Source organism: Schistocerca nitens, chromosome 7, assembly GCF_023898315.1.
Source record: "Schistocerca nitens isolate TAMUIC-IGC-003100 chromosome 7, iqSchNite1.1, whole genome shotgun sequence".
Lineage (NCBI taxonomy): Eukaryota > Metazoa > Arthropoda > Insecta > Orthoptera > Acrididae > Schistocerca > Schistocerca nitens.
Window position 1 is genome coordinate 390,146,934 of NC_064620.1, and position 23,143 is coordinate 390,170,076.

Below are 23,143 nucleotides of genomic sequence, written 5' to 3' on the forward strand. Positions count from 1 at the left end.
TACACTAACTATCTAGGAGATGGTGATTCTAAGGGATATAAAGCTGTAGAGAAACTCAAACCTTATGGCAATGAAATTCACATTAAAAATCAGAGTGCACTGGACATGTGCAGAAGCGCATGGGGGCTCGCTTGCGCAAACTAAAGCAGACATTTGGATCCCAGAAGCTTAGTGATGGTAAGACCCTTGGAGGAAGATTGACAGATGAAGCAGTTGATAGATTGCAGAGGTATTATGGGTGTGCAATTAGGCAAAATACAAGAGGCATTGAGTGTATGAGGAGAGCAGCATGGCCATTATTTTTTTATACTGCATCAACAAATGAGCACCCACAACATGCACTGTGCCCCACAGGTGATGACTCATGGTTTAAGTACCAATCAGGAAAGGAATATGACCATAAAAACAGTTTGCCAAATGCTGTACTTGATGTAATTAAGCCCATATTCAGAGATTTATCACAGCCAAGTTTATTGGAAAAGAGTTTACATGGGAAAACACAAAATCCAAATGAAAGTGTAAATAATTTAATTTGGATTAAGGTTTCCAAAAGAGTGTTTGTACAGATAAAAACATTGCATTTTGGAGTGTATGATGCAGTGGCAACTTACAATGAAGGAAACATTATCAAATGTGATGTGCTGAAATGTTTAGGTTTCCAACCAGGATGCAACCCCATTTCCACAATGTGCCTAATTGATGAGGAAAGACTAAGAGGTGCAGGAAGAAGAGACAAAAGTCTACAACATGCAGCAAAAAGGAAGAAAAGGCCAGTGAAAAGGAAACTTAACACTGGAAAAAGAAGAGGATGCTGATAATCCATCATATGGGGCAGGAATGTATTAAAAAACTTTGGAAGCCATTTCCCATAACTTTAAAATTTTCATCTTTGAGGAAAATTTTCTCAAAAACTCCTAAAAGTATATCAATGAAATTTACACACAATATTGTTTACTTCTTTTCCTTCATTTTTGTAACAAATTGTAAAAAAAAATTGTATAATTCAAGAGTTATAGAAGAAATGTGCAAAATTTTAGAGAAAAAATAAGCATGTTTAAAAAAATTATAAAACAAAAACCAATAAATATTTCTTAACATGGCCATATGACTTTGTACAGAAATATTCAATGAACATGTAGTCCAAATTTCAGAGCAATATATTTAATGGTTTTAGAAAAAATGTTCCTTCTATTTGCTAAAATTAACATGGAGGTGATGGATTGTTCAAGCTCCCCTTAAACTCTTTACATGAGAACATGAAGTTTACTATGGAGATTTGAAAGATGGGACTTTACCCTTTTTAGATGTGTTGGTGCATTGTAAGAATGATGGCTCTTTGGGACATTCGGTGTACAGAAAACCCCCTCATACACGTCTATATATTCAAGTGTCCAGCTGCCATCACCCCGCACAAATCGCCGGGGTTCTCAGCACTTTAATTCATTGGGCACATGTAATATTGGACGCTGACAGCCTTCACGAAGAATTAGTGCATCTGGAGAAGGTTTTTAAAGAGAATAGAGTATGGCTATAATTCACATAAAATACAGAAGGCCATGCACAATTATAATAACAAGAAGCAATGCTCTGAGGAGACTGATGATGACTATAAATCAACTGCATTCCTTCTATATGCGGCGAGCGTATCTTCTAAAATAGGCAGATTGCTTAGGAATAATAATAATGTCACCTTCCATCCACCAGCAAAGAGCAGGGCCTTAGTTGGATCCATTAAAGACGATTATCAATTGCGGAAGGTGGATGATTGTAAAATTACCTGCGAGTGTGGCTCGGCATATATAGGTCAGACGACACGAATGGTGCAGGAACGCTGTGTACAACATGAAAGACACAATCGTCTGTGGCAAACCTTAAAATCAGCAGTAGCAGAACATTGCATTTCCATGGGACATTCAATGGAATACAACAACACCAAAATTTTAGCAGCGGTTTCCAGCTTCTGTGACTTTTGTAATTAAAGAATCCAAGGAAATGTGTCTTACTGACAATTTAATGAATCATGATAACAGCTTTCAGTTGGATAAAAATTGGAATCCAATTATCAAAATTATGCGGTCACAGCAGAATCAACATGCTCAGTCAATACTTAGTGATTAGACTGTTCTTACTTCACCTTTGAAAGCAGCACACACAACTTGGCTGGCTCGTGCATGTTCCTCCTAACACATGCACCGTAAACCGCCAGTATGATTCGCATGCACGGAATTTGCTGTAAGTACCATGACTGCATCAGGTCTCTTCAGTACTTCGTCTACTCACCTGGGCCAAAATATTGTGGCAGAATGTTGATGAGATGTGGCTGCAAACCAGAAAATTACTGGAAGAAGAAATATGCCAGGAAAATTTCAGAAGTCACATCAATGCCTGCATGCACTCCCCACAACTTCCACATATTCAAGGTATTGGTCTTCGGGCATTGTCTGATGTTCTCCCTGGTATCTATCCCAGTTAACACCTGCAGGTCCATGTCACCTGGTTCATGGACCCATGCCGACTGCTGTTCATCAGCGACAAAGGCTGCTATTGCATTTCAGTACCACAACTGGACATCCACTGAGTGGTGACATGTGGCCTTTTCAGATGGATCCATTTTATGCTCCACCGAACAGATTGGCATTGGCCTGTACAGCATGAAATGTTTGAAAGCAAACATCCAGGCAAGAGGAGAGCACATTATGGTCTACAGCAGGGGTGGGCAAACGTTACACACGGCTCATGAGCACACAGCGCTGCACGTGTGCTGCTCGTGCGCAATCGTCGAGCGGGGCCGTGGCGACAGCCGGCAGGTTGCGGCAGTGTAGTACCAGGCTAAGCTGCGGACATTGATGCGAAGCGACCACTACGTAGTGAACGTTGTATTTCAAGAACCGGAAAATGCAGAATGAAACAAGGAAACGGAGAAATGGAGATTTTCTATCTTTTAAAAAGTAATGGGAGAATCATTTTTTCTTTGTGCAAAAACGTGAAAATTCAAAATGTTTAATATGTGGCAGTATTCTCACTGGTCAGCAGAAGTTTAGCATTGAAGGCCATTATAATAAATTTCACAAGGACGAGTACAATTTACTGTCGGATTCTGAGCGGATGGGGAAATTGACTGAGCTTAAGAAGAGCAATCTGACGATGCTCGATGAATCTGTCATAGTTGCTGTTGTCACGAGAGATCTGCAACTTTCTTTCGTCATGTCTCTCATCTAACTGATTTAACATTTTATGGAGCACTGTTTTCAATTTTTCAGGACGACAACAATAGCCCAGCGGTACGTGCAAGTTATAAGATTGCACTTCATACAGTGAGAGCTGGAAAACCATTAGCAGAATTAATAAAGGAGCAAAGATCAGAGATGAAAATTTAGGTAACTGTTTGCATTTGTCTGTATGTAGAAATTTTCTTCGAGATATTAAACGTATTGTAAACTCCACCTGTGATAATTAAATAAAACGTATCGTAGGTAATAGGTACTCTTTCAAACCATGATTTCTTTCAAGCACTCCTACTAACCTTATTCCTTAATTCAATAAAGCAAGCTAGGAAACAAAACGCATTACAGAGGAAGGAGTGGACAGAGGATATGGTGGGGAGGGGAGACAAGCGGGTGGCCAGCTTGCCCCTGTGTGCACGCAGAATACCTGTTAACTGCACGCGTGCAAGTGCACTGCACACATGCAGGATTCCTGCCCGCCCCTGGTCTACAGAATGTTTTCATTGCACTCCCTGGGACTTCTCATCATTCTGAAAGGTACCACTTCCTCTCCCACATGCAGTTTGTTTTTCCACAACATGATGGCATCTTCCAGCAGGGCAATTCAATATGTCAAACTCTTCACAGTATGCATTTGTGGTTCGAAGAGCACAAGAATGAGTTTAACGTACTCCCCTGGCCAGAAAACTCCCCGGATTTGAACACAATTGAGAATATGTGGGGCAATGTCGCTCAACCTGTTCTTGCCATGGATCCTCAACCAAGTGAAGCTGGCCACGACTCTAGAGTCAGCTTGGCTCCGTAGGCTTGTTGGCACCTTCCAGAACCTCACTGACACTCTTCCTGCATATCTCGCTTTGGTCCACACAGCAAAAGGTGGTTATTCAAACTTTTGACAGGTAGTCCCACCAATGTGAGTGGACAGTGTAGTACACTTCTGCTGGGCAGAAATTCCCTCTCTGCCTGTGTTAGTCAGCTTGTTATGTCTTCCTTGCTTCATGCGTCATGTGTTATTTTTCTTCCAAAGTAGCAAAATTTCTTCACTTGGCCTAATTCATGGCACCCCCAATTTTTATGTTAAGTACTGGTAACTTTTCCTAGTTCATGGTCCACAATTTTTATATTAAGTTTACACTAATCTCATTTCTGCTACTACCCACTGCTTTCATCTTTCTTTGGTTTACACTCAATCCATAGCATGTGATCATTAGACTGTTCATTCCATTTAACAGATCCTGCAATTCTTCCTCTCATACACTGATGATAATGATGTCTTCAGTGAATCTTATCATTGATATCCCTTCTCCTGAATCTCTCTTATTTCCATAATTGCTTCCTCAATGAACAGACTGAACAGTAGGGGTGAAAGACTACATCCCTGTCTAATACAACTTCTAATCCATGGACTTTATTCTTGGTTTTCCTTTCTTATTTTTCCCTCTTGGTTCTTGTACACATTGTATATTACCCATATTTACCTGTAGCTTACACTTTTTTGCTGAGAGTTTCAAACAACTTGCTCCAATTTACATCGTCAACTTACTTTTAGGTTGTCAAATCCTATGAAAAGAACTCTCTGGTGCCTTTATCTTTCATAAAGCCACACTGATCAGTATCTAACAGATCCAAAGTTTTTGTGGAAACAGGGTGTGCAAATTATTTTACAGCACAAGTCATAATTAAGTCAACAGAAGTAACTAGAGTCTTGAACCTGCTCAGTTCCATTCCCATCAAAAGATGCCATGAAAGTGGAGCTACACAGTTTGCAAAGCCACAAAGTTTTTAAACTAATGGCTCTTCCCATTTGTGGGTAATGCTAATGCCAGCAACAAAAATGGCAAATGGAACATTCTGCTGTGGTGCAACTGTAAGAATACAACAAATATGCACGTGATATATTGGCTAATTATAAACAAACTGTCAGAAATACTCATTATTGCCTGATCAAAAATTAGGTGATTAACCCCTGGACACAGTGACAACATTTAATGTATAGAGGAATATGTATAGAGTGATTTAAAGTGGAAAGACCATGTAAAACTTGTTGCAGAGAGGGCAGATGTGTGACAGATTTACTACATTAATGTAATTCACCAGTAAAGGAAATAGTTTGCAAAATTTTCATTTCACTGATTCTTGGATGCTATTCAACATACAATAAACTTATTAGTTAGGATCAATAAAAGAGAAAAAAAGGTTTACTGTTAAAATTCCAAGAGTTAATTATATTACAAGAGCAGCTGAGTAACAAATTACTTTCTGCTACAAAAGACCATGACAGGCAATTGGACAAATTTGAAGTCATACAGAAACTTAACAATCTTCTTGTGGCAAACCATTTGCAGTCACAACATGAGAAGTGGGAAAGGACAGTGGACAAAAAAGTTCCTTCCACCACACATTGGTAAGGTGGCGTGAAGATTATGGATGCAGACATACATCAATTTTACTCACCTTTTCCCACTAGCAGCTACGGAATTCAGATGAGCCTGAGAAACAACTGCATTCCATGCAATCATTCCTGAATATGGGACACTTGCTGCAACTTCAAATCTGATTCCTTTAGGCTTTTTAGCTATTAAGTTTTCTGTTATAACAACATATTCAGCAAGAGTTCCAGAGAGCCAGTATGGAATAGAAAACCATACTTCATCACCAATATCAAAGTGATTGACCTTCTGACCAATTTCTATGACAATGCCGGCACAGTCTCTACCCAATACAATTGGAAATTCTTGTTTCACATTCTGAAAAATAAATAAATAAATTACTGTTAATACACTCTGGAAAAATGAATTCTTTAGTTTCTTGTTATATATTAAAGTTTACCATGCTATGACTGTTAAAATTTTCTGTAATTGTCTATAACATTTGAGAATGAATATTTCACTCTGAAGTGGAGAGAATGCAGTAAAGAAAAATACCAGACAGATTAAAACTGTATGCCAAATGCTGCTCTGATTCAAACATGGATCCTAGATTTTTTGTGGCCAAATTTGAGTCAGACAAGGATATTGTAAGCAGCAGCAGGCAGACTGTGAATGAGTTGTACTGATGCAGACTGGTGTGACCAGGATAACACCATAAATAGGACTGGTATGAATTTATGAAACTGTAAGTTTCGGTATACCAAAGGAGAATACATCCAGAGGGGGCCTTGAAGCCAGCCATGATAATTAAGCTTAAGTAGACTGAAAAATAAACAGAAGATTCAGGTGAGAAGCTCACTGGATTCAGAGGTTAAGCCTTGGCATGTGTTCATAACGTTAAGGCCATGTTCGGCAAGAAATCCAGGTATACAACTGTGGCAGTAAATTTTTTATCCGATGCTGCCAGTTAGTGGAGTCCACTACAACATACTCTTCATAATCCAGTACAATTGTTGTGGAATTCTTACTAGCTGGGAATATCATAGAACCATTGCGTTTCAGTGGGCGGATGGTGTGTGGTTCACTCAAATTTAATACTATCACATTTAGCACAGAACTGGAGAGGATGGAGAGGCATAGTTGGAAGTAAGTAACTACTTACAGGCCATTAGGAAGAAAATATGGGGAAATAGTGTAACGCCTTACAGGAATAATAGACTTGATTTTTCCAGACAGAGTTACATATCATCCTTAGATGTGTGCAATGTACAATTACAAAGGAATACTACATTATAAGTTCCCATGCAAAGAACCAAAGAAATCATTGATAATAATGGCCTTGTAAGGCACTGCAGACTAGACCCTTAGTAACAAACAGGATCTACAGGAAAGACTGACAACTGCATTTAGACGGCAGTTGGCTGGGTCTCAGGCTTGTTTGTATCTGGAAAGAAAGGGGTTGCTGTTGTGGGGGGCCAGGCTGGGTTTTTGTACAAAACACAGAACTTGTTGTTTGAAGCCATCACCTGCAAACAAATCCCCGGTAAGGCAATGGATATCTTCATAGCACCATCCTATGTTAACCTAGTCATTGACCATCTAGAAGAATCCTTTTTAACCACCCATAACAAGAAACCTCTCACATTATTCACTGATGGCACCTTCATTATCCGGATTGAGGATGAGGACATTCTATTCACATTCCTCTAGAACCTCAACACCTTCTCCTCCATTCATTTTATCTGGTCCTCCTCAACACAACAAGCAACCTTCCTCGATGTCGACATCCACGTCATGGATGGCTACACTAGCACCACCATCCACATTAAACAAACCAACCACTAACTATACCTCCACTTTGACAGCTACCATCCACACCACACCAAAAAATCTCTTCCATGCAGCCTGACCTCCCATGATCGCTGCATCTCTAAAGTGCGCGTCATTTATGTTGGCGGCCGAGTTTAGGTTTGCTCTGCGCATCTGACGTCACAAAACACAGTCAGCCAATGAACAGAGAATGACGTTTCCAGATCTCGACTGCAGAGCAGAGCACGGACGAGTGTCTTCAGTTTTAGAAACGTTCAGTCATAAATAAAGTAATAGAACAAAAGCAATGTCTTGATAGCAGACTTTCTTTTATAGAAAGTTTGGAAAAAGCATTCTTTATACCAATTGCTTCATATTCTATTAATTAATTAAACCAAACAAGCAATAAGACTCCCAATTCAGGCGACAGCAAGGAAAGGTGATTGTATCAATCTCACGAACCGCTTTTTCGCAATAAAGAACAACGGTAATTGTTTATTTCCTATTGTACTTCGATGAAGTGTGAGTAATTCGTAGTCATACCAACAGTGTTTGTCAGTATTTTGCGTGACGTGTTAGACTCCTCATTAACCTACGTTATAGGATGAGCTGCAGTAGCGTAATGGTTAAGGCGCTGAACTAGTAAGCGAAAGGTGAAGAATTCAAACCTTGTGCGGTGCTTAATATTTTCTTTTTTTAAAAACAATATCGAAGTATCTTACCTCACAAATTTTATTTGTTTGATTGCAATTTTTTTGAAATTTCTAGTGCTTTGTCTCTTCATTAACCCTTTCGCTGCTGGAGACACGTGCTCCCCGCATTCCGCACTGTGCGCGACTTTGTCATCACTGCACTGCTCGCCTGTGCAGACACATGGTGTTCTCACTGCTTTGACACACGTATCATTCGATTTCACAAAAACTATTTGGCCCAAAAATTAGATTTTTATACATCTTCTTGACTGATACCTTCCTCCCATAAATGACTTAATTTTGTTTCGATGTTCGACCCAGTTATTGTGCAGCATTAAATATAGTAAACCATTGCACGAAATTTTGAAGAGTTTTCAGAGGTAAAAGTCCATAGCGTATACTTTCCCTATGGTCAATTTTAGTTGCCACAATGTTGAGAATGAAATGTGGACAAGATACCTAAATTTCATATAAAATTTACTGTATAACAATATCTCATTTAATTTAAGTACCACATAGGTGTCGTATGTAATATTGAGAAATATTCCGTCTTTTGTGACTGTAATAAAAGTTTTATTTACACTGGGAGCGTTTGGCTTTATTTTAAAGCACTTCAATCAATCAAATATGGGTTGTTTGGGGAAGGAGACCAGACAGTGGGGTAATCGATCTCATCGGATTAGGGAAGGAAGTTGGCCGTGCCCTTTCAAAGGAACCATCCTGGCATTTGCCTGGAGCGATTTATGGAAATAACGGAAAACCTAAATCAGGATGGCCGGACACGGGATTGAACCGTCACCCTCCCGAATGCAAGTCCAGTGTGCTAGCCACTGCGCCACCTCGCCCGGTATGAAATTTAGGTATCTTGTCCACATTCCATTCTCAACATTGTGGCAACTAAAATTGACCATATGGAAAGTATACTCTATGGACTTTTACCTCTGCAAACTCTTCAAAATTTCGTGCAATGGTTTACTATATTTAACGCTGCATAATAACTGCGTTGAACATCAAAACAAAATTAAGTCATTTATGGGGGGAAGGTATCAGTCAAGAAAATGTATAAAAATCTAATTTTTGGGCCAAATAGTTTTTGTGGAATCCAATGATAAGTGTGTCAAAGCAGTCGGAACACCATGTGTCAGCACAGGCAAGCAGTGCAGTGACAAAATCGCGCACAGCGCAGAATGCGGGGAGCACGTCTCTGTAGCAGCAAAAGGGTTAATGCGGCCATGGTGGCTTTACTTCATGAACTGCGCGCTCCCCCCTAAATGTTAAGTTTGCGAACTATACTATACTATGGTGCTGCTTCTCTTAGCGCGTGCGTCGTGTGCAACTGGCAACGCAGCAATCTCCCGCGTCTGGGCGGACATGCCCGAGCCGCCAAGATAAAAGAATTGAACTATAGTGATGAGCAGTCCCTCTCCAAATATGCCAAAGGTCTCACTAAGGCCTACAGAGATTGAAACTACCCTTGCAGCCTTGTCCAGAAACATATTTTCGATGCCTTGTCTCCCCAGTCACCTATCATCCCCCACATACTCACTGTCAAACCACAAATCAGCACACCTTTGATAAATCACTACCACACAGGACTGGAGCAACTGAATCATATTCTCCACCATGGTTTTGATTACCTCTCATTGTGCCCTGAAACAAGAAATATCCTCTCCACCACTCTACCTGACCATCTCACAGTGGTACTTGCTACCCATCCAACCTACTCAATATCTTCGTCAGTTCTTACTCCTTCCCTGCTCCCAAACCCTTGCCTTATGGCCACAGCAGACTCAGATGCAATACCTGTCTCATACATCTTTCCACTACAATCTACTCCAGTCCTTTCACTAATATCTTCTACCCCATCAAAGGCAAGAATGCTTGTGAAAGAAGCTATGTGATCTACAAACTTAACTTTGACCACTGCGCTGCATTCTATGTGGGAATGAGCACTTACAATTGTCTGTCTGCAAGAGTAGCCACCACTAAACTGTGGCCAAGAGACAGCTGGCACACCCAGTTCAAATCGTGCTGCCCAACACGATATGCTTTACTTTATTGACTTCTTCACAGCCTGTACCATCTGGAGGTTTCCATCAGCACCTGCTTTTTGTGAATAGCTGTGGTGAGAATTCTCTCTGTAACATACCCTCCGTTCCTCTAACCCTGGTCTCAATCTTCACTAATCCCTGTTTTCCACCTTCCTATCTTCTTCTCTGCTCCCATTTCAGTACAATACATGCATTCTATGCCGCCAGTGCACATACATAGTCCTTCCCTCTTTTCTACCTCTCTTCTTTCTCATTCTCCCCCCCCCCCCCTGATCCTCCTGCAGGACAACCTCCCAATGCTGCTCCTAGCAGCCCTATCCTGTTCTCACCATGACCCTACATGCTCCTACAGGCAGCAGCAGCATCTTCCCCCACGCATATCCTGCTATCCCTCCCCATCCTCACCCCATGCCTCTTCCATACCCCACTACCTACCCCTGCTAGACTGCTGTTTGTCTCAGATGCAGCTAAAGTTGGGATGAGCCTGTCTATTTCAGATGCAATTGAAGCTGGGATGGGCTTTAAAGCCTAAATGACAGTGGCCATGTGTGTGTATGTGTGTGTGTTTTACTTCTGATGAAGAACATAGTCCGAAGCTGAACATTTCTACCATTATTTTTCATTGTGCATGTCTGCAACTCAATGTCTCCTGCACGTGATGAATTAGTAGCAATTGATCCTTTCATTGTTGTTGTACCATTCTAGACTTTCCATTGTTTGAACTTGTTGGTAATTGTTGTTGTTGTGGTCTTCAGTCCTGAGACTGCTTCGATGCAGCTCTCCATGTTACTCTATCCTGTGCAAGCTTCTTCATCTCCCAGTACTTACTGCAACCTACATCCTTCTGAATCTGCTTAGTGTATTCATCTCTTGGTCTCCCTCTACGATTTTTACCCTCCACACTGCCCTCCAATGATAAATTTGTAATCCCCTGATGCCTCAGAACATGTCCTACCAACCGATCCCTTCTTCTAGTCAAGTTGTGCCACAAACTCCTCTTCTCCCCAATTCTATTCAATACCTTCTCATTAGTTATGTGATCTACCCATCTAATCATCAGCATTCTTCTCTAGCACCACATTTCGAAAGCTTCTATTCTCTTCTTGTCCAAACTATTTATCATCCATGTTTCACTTCCATACATGGCTATACTCCATACAAATACTTTCAGAAACAACTTCCTGACACTTAAATCTATACTCGATGTTAACAAATTTCTCTTCTTCAGAAACACTTTCCTTGCCATTGCCAGTCTACATTTTATATCCTCTCTACTTCGACCATCATCAGTTATTTTGCTCCCCAAATAGCAAAACTCATTTACTACTTTAAGTGTCTCATTTCCTAATCTAATTCCCTCAGCATCACCAGACTTAATTCGGCTACATTCCATTATCCTCGTTTTGCTTTTGTTGATGTTCATCCTATATCCTCCTTTCAAGACAGTGTCCATTCCATTCAACTGCTCTTCCAAGTCCTTTGCTGTCTCTGAGAGAATTACAATATCATCGATGAACCTCAAAGTTTTTATTTCTTCTCCATGGATTTTAATGCCTACTCCGAACTTTTCTTTTGTTTCCTTTACTGCTTGCTCAATATACAGATTGAATAACATTGGGGAGAGGCTACAACCCTGCCTCACTCCCTTCAGTACGTTTTTACTCATAATTTAGAATATAAGTTCAATTAGTACCAAATGGGCATATAAAACAGTGTTTTGAGTGGTCACACAGGCATATACCTTACCGACACCAAATATCATCCTGTTGAAGATGACACAGCTGTCAGTCGGTTGATGGCCAGGAGGCAGAGTTTAGTTTTGTATTATGCATGCCATATCATTCTCCACCACTATTTCATATGCACATGACCTGTTTGTCACTAAATATTTCATTCCACAATAGCCCTTTGACTGCACGTGCATGACATTGTCTTGCCACATTGATCAAATTCATTTTCAATAATGATTTTTGAGGACAGAATATAAAAATGTTGGGACTACACACAAACAAAAGGAATATCTCTTATGTGAGTGTCTTCAATGGTTAACTTGTGGATTCCTTTGAATGCTAAGACTGGAAGTTCTTGATCCGATTCAGATTTACATATGAGATCTTTACAATCCGGATTTAGTGTGAGTAAAACCTACTTAATTTTCTGAAGCAGTTCAATTCTTCCTCTGTTGCGATAAAGTTCATAGTGTGTTCTCTATTTCCCATGTTTCTTACTGTACAACCATATTCACCATATCCTTAAAGTTACGAACAGTTTGTTAAAAGAAATACTCTGAATTTGAATCTTGCTATTTAGCCCTCAGTTACTTCTGAATCAATTGGCTCAACTTTGACTTGTGTGCTGACTCATCTAGAGTTTCGAGCACCTTTCCTGTTCCATCGATCCTGTATTTTTACCCTTTCTTATTTCTTTTCTGAGATTTGTCTTGATACAGAATTTAAAAATGAGACTAGAAATTAAGCATCTTTTTTTTTCTTCCACCTGCCTGGCCATTTCAAGTTGATCTGTTTAGGTGCCTTGTAAATACACACTTCTCTTGCGCTTCAAATATTGTTATTCTAAAGATCTCCAAGTGAGAAATATAATGGTGGAAGCAAAATTATTGCACAATCTATCTCAAATACTCATTTAAGAAGCTTCAATTTATGCTGCACATGTACTTACTACTTATTTCAGCAAAAGATTTAGTCCAGTTTAGATTTGATTAGGTACACTGTTTGTCGCTCAGAGTCACAGTGAAGAGATCCTCCAGGATTTACAACACACCATAAAAACAAGAAAATATAACATATATTTACAAAACAAGGTATATTCTAATGTTCCTTCCACAGACCGTATGTGAAATGATCCTCATGGATATGAATTAAAAAAAAATCATTTAAGAAGTAAAAACAAACTTATCTTTGTTGTTGCAGTCTTCAGTCTGAAGACTGGTTTGATGTAGCTCTCCATGCTACTGTATCCTGTGCAAGCCTCTACATGTCCAAATAATTACTGTAACTTACATGCTTCAGAATCTGCTAACTATATTCATCTCTTGGTCTATCTCTACAATTTTTAACCACCACACTTTCCTCCAATACTAAATTGGTGATCCCTAGAGGTCTCAGAACGTGTACCAGCAAAAGATCTCTTCTTCTACTCAGGTTGTGCCAGAAATTTCTTTTCTCCCCGGTTCTATTTGGCACCTCCTCATTAGTTATGTGATTTACCCACCTATTCTTCAGCAGTCTTCTGTTGCACCATATTTCAAAATCTTCTATTCACTTCTTGTCTAAACCGTTTATTATCCATGTTTCACTTCCATACATGGCTACCCACATAAACACTTTCAGAAAAGACTTCTTAACACTTATATTTATGTCTGACGTTAATAAATTTCTTTTCTTTAGAAGCACTTTTCTTGCCATTGGCAGTTTACATTTTATATCATCTCTACTTCGGCCATCATCAGTTATTTTGCTAGCCAAACAACAAAACTCACCCACCACTTTACGTGTCTCATTTCCTAATCTAATTCCCTCAGCATCAGCAATCAATTACATTTAATTATCCTTGTTTTGCTTTTCTTGGTGTTCATCTTATATCCCTCTTTCAAGACACCATCCACTTGTTTTAACTGCTCTTCCAAGTCCTTTGTTGTCGTCAGCAAACCTCAAAGTTTTTATTTCCCCTTCCTCAACTTAAATTCCTGCTCAAATTTCTCTTTTGTTTCTTTACTGCTTGCTCAGTGAACAGACTGAATAACACTGGTGATAGGCTACAACCGTCACTCACTCCCTCTTCAAACACTGCTACCTTTCTCAATCACTGCTGCCCTCAACTAATAATCGCCATCTTTTTTGTTACTGTACAAGTTGTAAATAGACTTTCACTCCTTGCATTTTACCCCCGCTACCTTCAAAACTTCAAAGAGACTATTCCAGTCAACACTGTCAAAAGCTTTTTCTAAGTCTGCAAACACTTTAAATGTAGGTTTGCCTATTCCCAACATATTTTCTAAGATAAATTGTAAAGTCAGTATTGCCTCACATGTTCCTACATATTTCAAGAACTCAAACTGATCTTCCCCCTAGCTTGGCTTCTACCAGTTTTTCCATTCTTCTATAAATCATCCGTGTTAATCTTCTGTGACCATGACTTATTAAAATGATAGTTCAGTAATATTCTCAACTGTCATTACCATCTTTCTTTGGTACTGAAATTATTAAATTCTTCTTGAAGTCTGGGGGTATTTCACCTGTCTCATATATCTTGCACACCAGATGGAAGAGTTTTGTCATTGCTGGTTCTCCCAAGGCTGTCAGCAGTTCTGATAAAATGGGGTCTACTACTGGAGCCTTGTTTCAACTTATTGCTCTGTCAAATTCTTCTCCCGCCTCATCTTCATCTATGTCCTCTTCCACTTCTATAATATTGCCTTCAAGTTCCTCTTTCTTGTATAGACCCTTTATATACTCTTACCACCTTACAGTTTTCTCTTCTTTGCTTAGGATTAGTTTTTCATCTGAGCTCTTGATATTCATACATCTGCTTCTCTTTTCACCAAAGGTCTCTTTCATTTTCCTGTAGGTGGTATCTATCTTCATCCAAGCAAAATATGCTTCTAAATCCTTACATTTGTCCTCTAGCCATTTCTGCTTTGCCATTTCCTGCCAATCTCATTTTTTTAGATGTTTGTATTCCCTTCTGTCTGCTTTATTTTCTGCATTTTTATATTTTCTCCTTTCATCAGTTAAATTTGGTATCTCCTGTGTTATTCTTGGATTTCTGTTAGGCCTTGTCTTTTTACTTCAAAGCTATTTGTGTGTCTTTTATTGTATCCCTTTCCCCTGTTCTAGTCAATTGTTACCTAATGCTCTGTCCAAAACTCTCAACAACCTATCCAGGTCCCACCTCCTTAACTTCCTACCTTTTAGCAATTTCATCAGTTTTAATCTACAGTTCATAACCAGTCAACTGTGGGTGACTGTGATCAGAGTCCACATCTGTCCCTGGAAATGTCTAACAATTTAAAATCTGGTTCCAAAATCTCTGTTTAACATTATATAATCAATCTGAAACCTCCCGATGTTTCCAGGTCTCTTCCACATATAAAACCTTCTTTCGTGATTCTTAAACCACGTGTTAGCTATGATTAAATAATGCTTTGTGCAAAATTCTACAAGAACAGCTTCCTCTTTTATTCATTTCTTGTACTTAATATGCGACCATAATTTTTCATTCTCTTCCTTTCCGTACTATCAAATTCCAGACCCTCATAACAATTAAATTTTTGTCTCCCTTAACTATCTGAATAATTTCTTTTATCTCAACATACATTTCTTCAATATCTTCATCTGCTGGCATACTGATTTGTACTACTGTGGTGGCTACTGGCATGCTCAACAGCTCCTCTTCAACTTATCCATTGTCCAGGCAGATTTTCATCCCAGTAGGATCTGACTCATCTCTGGGGTAGTGAGGCAGAGTGACAACTTGGTGTAGGTAAAATCTTTTGTCTGCTTCAGAGATTTTTGAGGTGACCTACTAAAATGTTGCAACACAGCAGTGCTGGAATCTAGACTATTTGATGTTTTTTGGTCAGCCAGACCTTTACTCATGCACATCCTGAACAGTACCATTGGCTTCAGTTTATCTCGAATATGCTAGATTGTTGTACATGTTGGTGGCTGAGTTCCGTACACATTACACCATTGCTGTTGTACCTTTATCATATTTTTGCACTTCCAGTACCACTTTAATATGGTCTCGCATTGCTCAAACGACAATCTTACTTCATTCATTGCTGCACTTTCATCTGTTGGAAAAAACCCATGACAAACTCTGTTGAGAAAACAATGGACTACACTACCATGTAAAATTGCAACAATATATCATTTTGTTCCAAAGATATCAACTATCAAAGAGAGTCTACATTTTCCTGCACCCCTCTGTACAGGCACTTTTGCAACAACAAATCATGAGTGAATTGGAAACCTCTAAAATGGTATGGTATTCTCCCTCCCTCCCCCCCCTTTTTTTTTGCAGTGTATTTAAATATTTTGCAGTAAATCTATACGACAGAAGGTGTCAAGGAAATTTGGTCAGCGAATTAATTTCGAAAAGAAATTGGAACTCACATTCAGCAAGGAAGGACTGCAGCAAAATGGAGAGACGCCCACAAAATCCCCCTTCATCCAGATGACTGAAGATATTTCCTCTCCAGGTGGTATCATATACTTTCTCCAGATCAGAAAATACGCCAAAGAACTGCTGTTTGCATAAGAATTAGTCTTGCATCACATGCTTTAATTGGAGGAGATTGTCAAGTGTGGACTGGTATTTCCGAAACCCAGATTGCAAATGGCTCAGCAGTTCCTTGTTCTTAAACGTCCACTCTAGATGTCAGTTTATCATCTGCTCAAGGGTCTTTCCTATACAGTAAGTGAGCACCACACTCCTATCTGGAGATAACCTGTCCTTCCCTGGCTTTAGAAGTGGCATTAGAATCACCTCCCATCACGGATCTAGATAACAGCTTTTGGCCCACACATTATTGAAGAGGCATAGTAGAATTGCTTTTGCCTCCACTTTTAGGCATCGTAACGTGCCATATTGAATTCTATTGGGATCTGGAGCACTGTCACCTGCAGCGATTAATGCAGACTGTAGTTCTCACATGGAATATGGCTCCGAGCTGTGAGAATAAATGTCTCCGAGCTGTCAGACAAAAACCTCTGTTTCTCCACATGTTGGAATTGATGATGTATGTAACAGGTGGAGGTCAAAACAGAAAAGTATTCTGTCAGCACTGCATTATTTCCCTAGGTGCCGTTTGGAGGACACCATTCTTTAATATGGCAGAAATTGGACCTGGACCTTTGTTCCCTGGGATCTTCTATACTGATTCCCATACATTCGTTAGTGGAGTGGAACATTCAATCGAGGTTACAAATTCTCTCCACACACTAAATTTTCTCCGCTTGATGGTTCAACTAGTTTTAGCCCTTGCTTGTTGAAAGGCTGCAGGATTGTCTCCACTTGGTCTGCTCCTAAGCCAACATAATGCAGCACACCTGTCCATAATTGCTAAATGGAATTTCTTGTTCCACCAAGGGATGGCTTTTCTTCTAGCCTGGCGAGAAGACATAGGAATTCAAGAATCGGCAGTGTGATACATCACATTTGTGATATGGGTCACCCCATGCTGGGTACTGTCAGTGTTGGAATACAGCCAGTTGGCTGTATAGAGGCCAGTTTGCCCTGCTGAGCATCTACTTAGGTGGTATCTGTTTAGGCATGGTAGTCACAGCTAGGTGAAACCCGATGGGAAAGTGGTCACTGCAGAGTAAATCATTGGCTACTTCCCACGTAACAGTATCTGCGAGGGCAGGAGAGCGTACGACTAGATCTATGGCAGGGAACGAACCAGTAGCCATGCAGAAGTGCATCATTTCCCCAGTATTATGTACATTAACAGCCTCTCAAATAGCCAACTCTTGGGACAGACAGTAGAAGAGCTCCAGAGCACGTTTTGCATTGATGTCACCAAGTAAGAGGAATGAGCAGGGGAGTTGTCGCATGAGATCATTAAGAGCTATGCCATGAAGGGGTTTCTGCAGTGAGATGTACGCAGAACATACTATAAGACAAGATGGTGCATACATTGCCACTACAACCACTTTTTACTCAGAGGTGAGAATGACTGGTAAGTAATGGTGTTTCATTGATGAACACAGCTACACCAACCTTTGCTAAGTCACCATGTCGGTCATCCTTCCTGTGAAGTTTAAATCTTGGCAACACCAGAATATCTGTGGCCTTGAAGGCAGGTGCACACAGATTGTTCTTGTACAATTAGTTTTAATTTCTCTAAATGCATCCAGTAACCATTCACATTCCACTGAAGGACAGGAGCTATCTTAACCAAACGGTTTAACACTCTCTAAGTCCTGTAGCCTGTGAGGTGTATTCAAAAGGTTGGGGGGAAGAGAAATAGATGGGCATGATGGATTGCCCAAATATATGTCTAGGTCCATCAGACAGTCTTTCCTGCCAGATGCACTACAGTTAGAGGGCTTGAAACTGTGCTGTTTATACTTGACCTTCCCATCCAGTGGTTTTACGTTCTGTGGGGAGAATGGTAAAGAAGTAGATATAGATGTCTTTTGACCAGACTTCTTTTTTGGAGCAGAAGGCACCTACTTTTCCTTGGAAATCAACACTAGTGTGTCTAGCAAGCTAATAACTGCAGCAGTGCCTTGGTAAGTGCAGCTATGAGCACATGTGGATGTGCTAGTATCTTGGCAACTGACTGACTGGTGATAGTATAGAATGAGGATGTGAATGTTGAAGGATGGCTAGCTTCAAAAATCTTTTTTGTCGCCAAATACACAAGTCGGGATCATGAACGTCTAAATCACATCTTCCACAAATCAGCTTCCCTTTGCACACTGTAGCTGTGTGCCCAAATCTCTGGCATTGAAAGCAACACATGGGATTGGGGACACATATAGATGGACTCTAAGAAGTAAGAAACCAGCCTTCACGTATTCAGATAACATGGATGAATTAAAGGTGAGTATCAAGGTAGGTGTTTTAGGTTCCACACCTCAATTAGTAAAAACAAAACCCTTACAGCATCACTTTGTTGTTCATCTGTCTGTCTGTCTGTGTGTCCGACTGTCCAAAACCCTTTTTCTCAGAAACGAGCAGACATATTAAGTTGAAATTTATGTCACATATTGAGATCTACAGTTCCTTGGTGATGAAACAAAGTAAAGTTTGTAATCAAAAGACATGGCCATTTATGTCATGTTTTGATACTCACAAATTCATGCATCAAAACCCACGGGATATTTCCTGTTGACCTAGAATCATGAAACCTGGAAAGAAGCAAGGTTTCGCAGTACAACCACAGGAAAAAGTCTGAATACCACTTATTGTAATTATATCACATAAAAAAAATTGTTGTCATTTTTCTCAAACTGTTTGTTTGTCCATCCATCTATTACGATCCCCTTTTCTCAGCAAAGGGTAGGCGTATCAAATCGAAATTTATTTCAGATACAGGCATTTATGTCACATATTTTGATACTCCAAAACTCACTCATTAAAACCTAAAAGGATACTTCCCTCTTGACTTGCAATCATGAAATTTGACAAGAAAAAAGATTTCACAGCACATGAAAAGAGAGAAAAATCATAAAAATGTTAATTTGTAATTTATTTCATACAAAACAAATATTTATTTTGTCATTTGTTATCCGACTTCAACCCTGAAATTAAAATATTCTCAAAAGTCTTGCAATCCTCATGACCGAAATCTTGCCACTACCAATGCTGGTAATAGGAAAAAATTATCGAGATACTCGATTCTTCAATGGATGAACTGTGCATATATATAATTATGTTTGTATGGAACCATCAATTTTTCCCCTAATTCACCATCCACCTGTTTCAACATATTTCTCACCTTGAGTATACCTTCGCTTTGCCATTCCACTAAAAGTTCATTAGGGACCAGATACATAAGTTTACTACTCGATATGACAGTTCAAATGGCTCTGAGCACTATGGGACTTAACTTCTCAGGTCATCAGTCCCCTAGACTCAGAACTACTTAAACCTAACTAACCTAAGGACATCACACACATCCATGCCCGAGGCAGCATTCGAACCTGCGACCATAGTGATCGCGCAGTTCCAGACTGAAGTGCCTAGAACCGCTCAGCCACAACGGCCAGCGATATGACAATTCAGCTGTAATTGAGGGTGTTGTCATTTCAATAATTATAAGATAATCTCCAAGTGTTTTGCTTTACAGTAACTTGGGTGCTTGACTGAACATAATTGTCTCTATCAGCAGTATACCATTCTATAACCTTGTAATACAGGAGTTCCAACAATTGCCTCCACACTTTCTTTTACATAGAATGAGGATATTCTTTTGAATATGCCCTCTTCTCACTTGACAACAATGAATACATTATTACATATTGATATTTTTCTATTAATGGTGTTAAACACTGACATAGATGTGTCACGTGGGCTGTCCACCCATGATCTCTTTATGGAGTGGATAGGTAAACTCCCCAGTGGATCACCCCTTCTGCTGAGAGTTTGAAGTTTATTGTTATTGTGAGCCATTTTGATTTTGTGAGTTGCTAAGGAATCGTTCATCCACCCTCCCTAAGTAAGGCTTTTATAACTGTGGTACGGTGAATCAGGTTCCCCAAAGGTCACTTGCTAATGACTGTTCTACCTCAACAGCCATGCATCTCATTGGTACACGGAACATAGACCCCCAGGTTTGTACCAACTTTGTGATCCAAGCAGTGTGATCCAGGTGGTGAAGCCAAGATCCCCATTCTCTGTCACACACAACCTTCCACTACCACACCACACAGTGGTTGCTGATGCATATCCAGCTCTTGGAACCTGGGGTTGCCAAACCTGTACGCAGAAAATAAATGCTGAGCTCCCTGAGGTGTCACATCAGTTTTTTTTTTTTTTTTTTTTCCTTCACTTTCTTGGTTTCAGTTTCTCCATTGAAACAACTGCGGCCTGCCAACTGGGTAGCAATGAACTTACTTCTTAGCTGTACTATAGAGCTGCTGTTTATCTGCTATTAGTAGCTTAAAATGATCGTGCTCTTTTCCAGGCATGCAACGAGAGATTCTCGATAAAATCTGAGGTACAAAAGAGGCCAGTCTTGCAGTATATTCAATGTAAAAGCAAAAAGGAGTTCTATCACATTTTGGACTTGCATTCTAAAATAAATACACTGAAGCACTTCACTTACACTATTATACCTGTGGAGTAGTCTACGCAGCACTCTTCCATAGCCAGAACATATAAGAATATCAACAGGATCTACAGAAGCTGCCTTCACTTGTATCAAAAGTTCATCAGGTTTTTTAACAGATGGGATAGGCACATCATCAAGCAGCTGAACAGCCTGGGAACAATAAATAAAATGCAATAACACAAGAAATCAAACAAAATTGTTAGGCCTATGATTTTTCACTCAAATTAACAAATTTTGTAACACTTACAGTAAAAGGAAGAACTGTGTTCTAAAAGTCAAAACTTGCTGGAGAAACCTCTATAGTTGTAGTAACAAACAACAGATGGAATGTACAATAAAAGAGTAAATCAACCATCAAAATAAACAACCAGAAATGGCTATGTAAAGATATGCATCCACCAATACGTTTCTACCCAGAGAACAGCTAAGTAACTGATCAACACTCAGTACGGATTACAAAGCCTATTTCTCACTGAAGCATTATGCATTATCTGAGATAATAATATATTAGCACAATCGTATCCACATATTAATGCATTTTTGAGATCCAGGAAATAATATGAGCTATGGGGATAATGTGTGCTCTAAAAGGCACCATAACACCACTGAACCCTATGGCGCAGCAATGTGGATATTGGGCATATTGGCAACCAATTGTGGGCAGTAGCTGGTGATATTCTATCGGCCAAAGACAAAGCACGCAGTGCAAAGTGAGATGCTCTCACATACCAGCTTAAGGTGCACAACACCTCTCCATGAAGTTGATCTAGCTATCCACATCGGCTTCTGCAAAAACTTACACAGTTCAACAAGCATCTATGGATATGAATATATGAAGATGGTATCTGTTCTTTCATACAGTCCAAAAGAACAGATACCATTGATGATCTTGCAGTTCTTGAAGAATGAAATTACAATGATATCCACCGCCTGTAAGCAGCTAATGGTCTGGATTTCATTGTAAGTTCATTCTTCGAGAGCTGCAAGATCACCAATGGTATCTATTCTTTCGGGCATTGTTCAAACTCTTACGGGAATTAGTAGACTGACTGCCGCGAGTAATGAGTATAGTGGGCAGGGGCACTACAAATATAGCATGTGGATAGTAAGATGGAAATGTGGGTCTCATGGGGGGCATGCCAGAGACAAGTCCCTGCAGTCGCACTATCCTGTGTGTCCTCGATGGCTCAGTCAGATAGAGCATCTACCATGTAAGCAGGAGATCCCACGTTCGACTCCCAGTTGGGGCACACATTTTAAACTGTCCCTATTGATATTTACCAACGCCAGTAAGCAGCTATTGGTCTGGATTTCATTGTAATTTCATTCAGCATCTATGGAGGTCAGCAAAGGTTCACAGTGGCAGTGTTCAATCATTTGTACATGCACTCAAGGTGTTCCTTAGATCCCATCAAGGAGGAAAACCTTCATTAATGTGGAATGCGTCCAGGAATATGAAGAAAAGACAAGAAAATCACAAAAACTTAATTTGTATGTTGCATTAACCGAAACTATCACAATACTCCTTAATGCTATTCATACTTATGACAGTCAAATTTGATCAAGAAAATCTGAAGGGAAGCTGCCACTTTGAAAAAAGTTGCTGCCTCTTCAGTCATTTTACATAGCTGCTGTTTGCCTGACATTTGTACCTTAATATCACTTTTCTACAATATTATTTTTTAAAGATGATGAGTCCTATTTGCAGTAGTTAGCTAGTTACACGTTCATAGATCATTTGAAAGAGGCTTTTATTGAAATGAAGTGGAATGAGTCTGTTTACACGATATATACACATGATCACTGTTAACATTAATGAATGCATGATTTTCAGTCTTACTCATGCATTTAGACTTAAAAACTAGGCCTTTTTTCATTTTATATTACAGGCTATCAGTTTTTAAATAGAAATTCGTCCATGGAACAGGAGTTCTCCATCTTAAAACATTTTTGTTGCAGCGTAAATGAATTCCCTTCTGAGCTACTGACAGTTTTAACAGTGGGTAATAAAGGTAATTTTTCCCTCTAGTGTTGTATATATGGACATAACTGTTCTTCTCAAATTGTGATGGATTTTTATCACAAATTTCATTAGTGAATATATGCATTTTGATGGTGCAGTTAAAAAGCCTAACCTTTTGAAGAGGTACCTACATGACAACTATGGGTGAACATCACATTTTGTTCTTAT

General features: G+C 39.6%; 1 protein-coding gene across 4 annotated transcripts in view; it reads right to left on the reverse strand.

Moving 5' to 3' along the window:
• Positions 1-23,143, reverse strand: part of LOC126194713 (reticulon-4-interacting protein 1 homolog, mitochondrial-like) — a 176,153-nt gene that overhangs the window by 129,425 nt on the left and 23,585 nt on the right. For all 4 annotated transcript variants that reach the window (XM_049932953.1, XM_049932954.1, XM_049932955.1 and 1 more), the window contains exons 4-5: positions 20,947-21,102; positions 5,679-5,971 (exon numbers count right to left, since the gene is read on the reverse strand). In XM_049932953.1, coding sequence (XP_049788910.1) covers positions 5,679-5,971; positions 20,947-21,102 — 449 coding nt within the window. The remainder of the gene's footprint in view (positions 1-5,678; positions 5,972-20,946; positions 21,103-23,143) is intronic.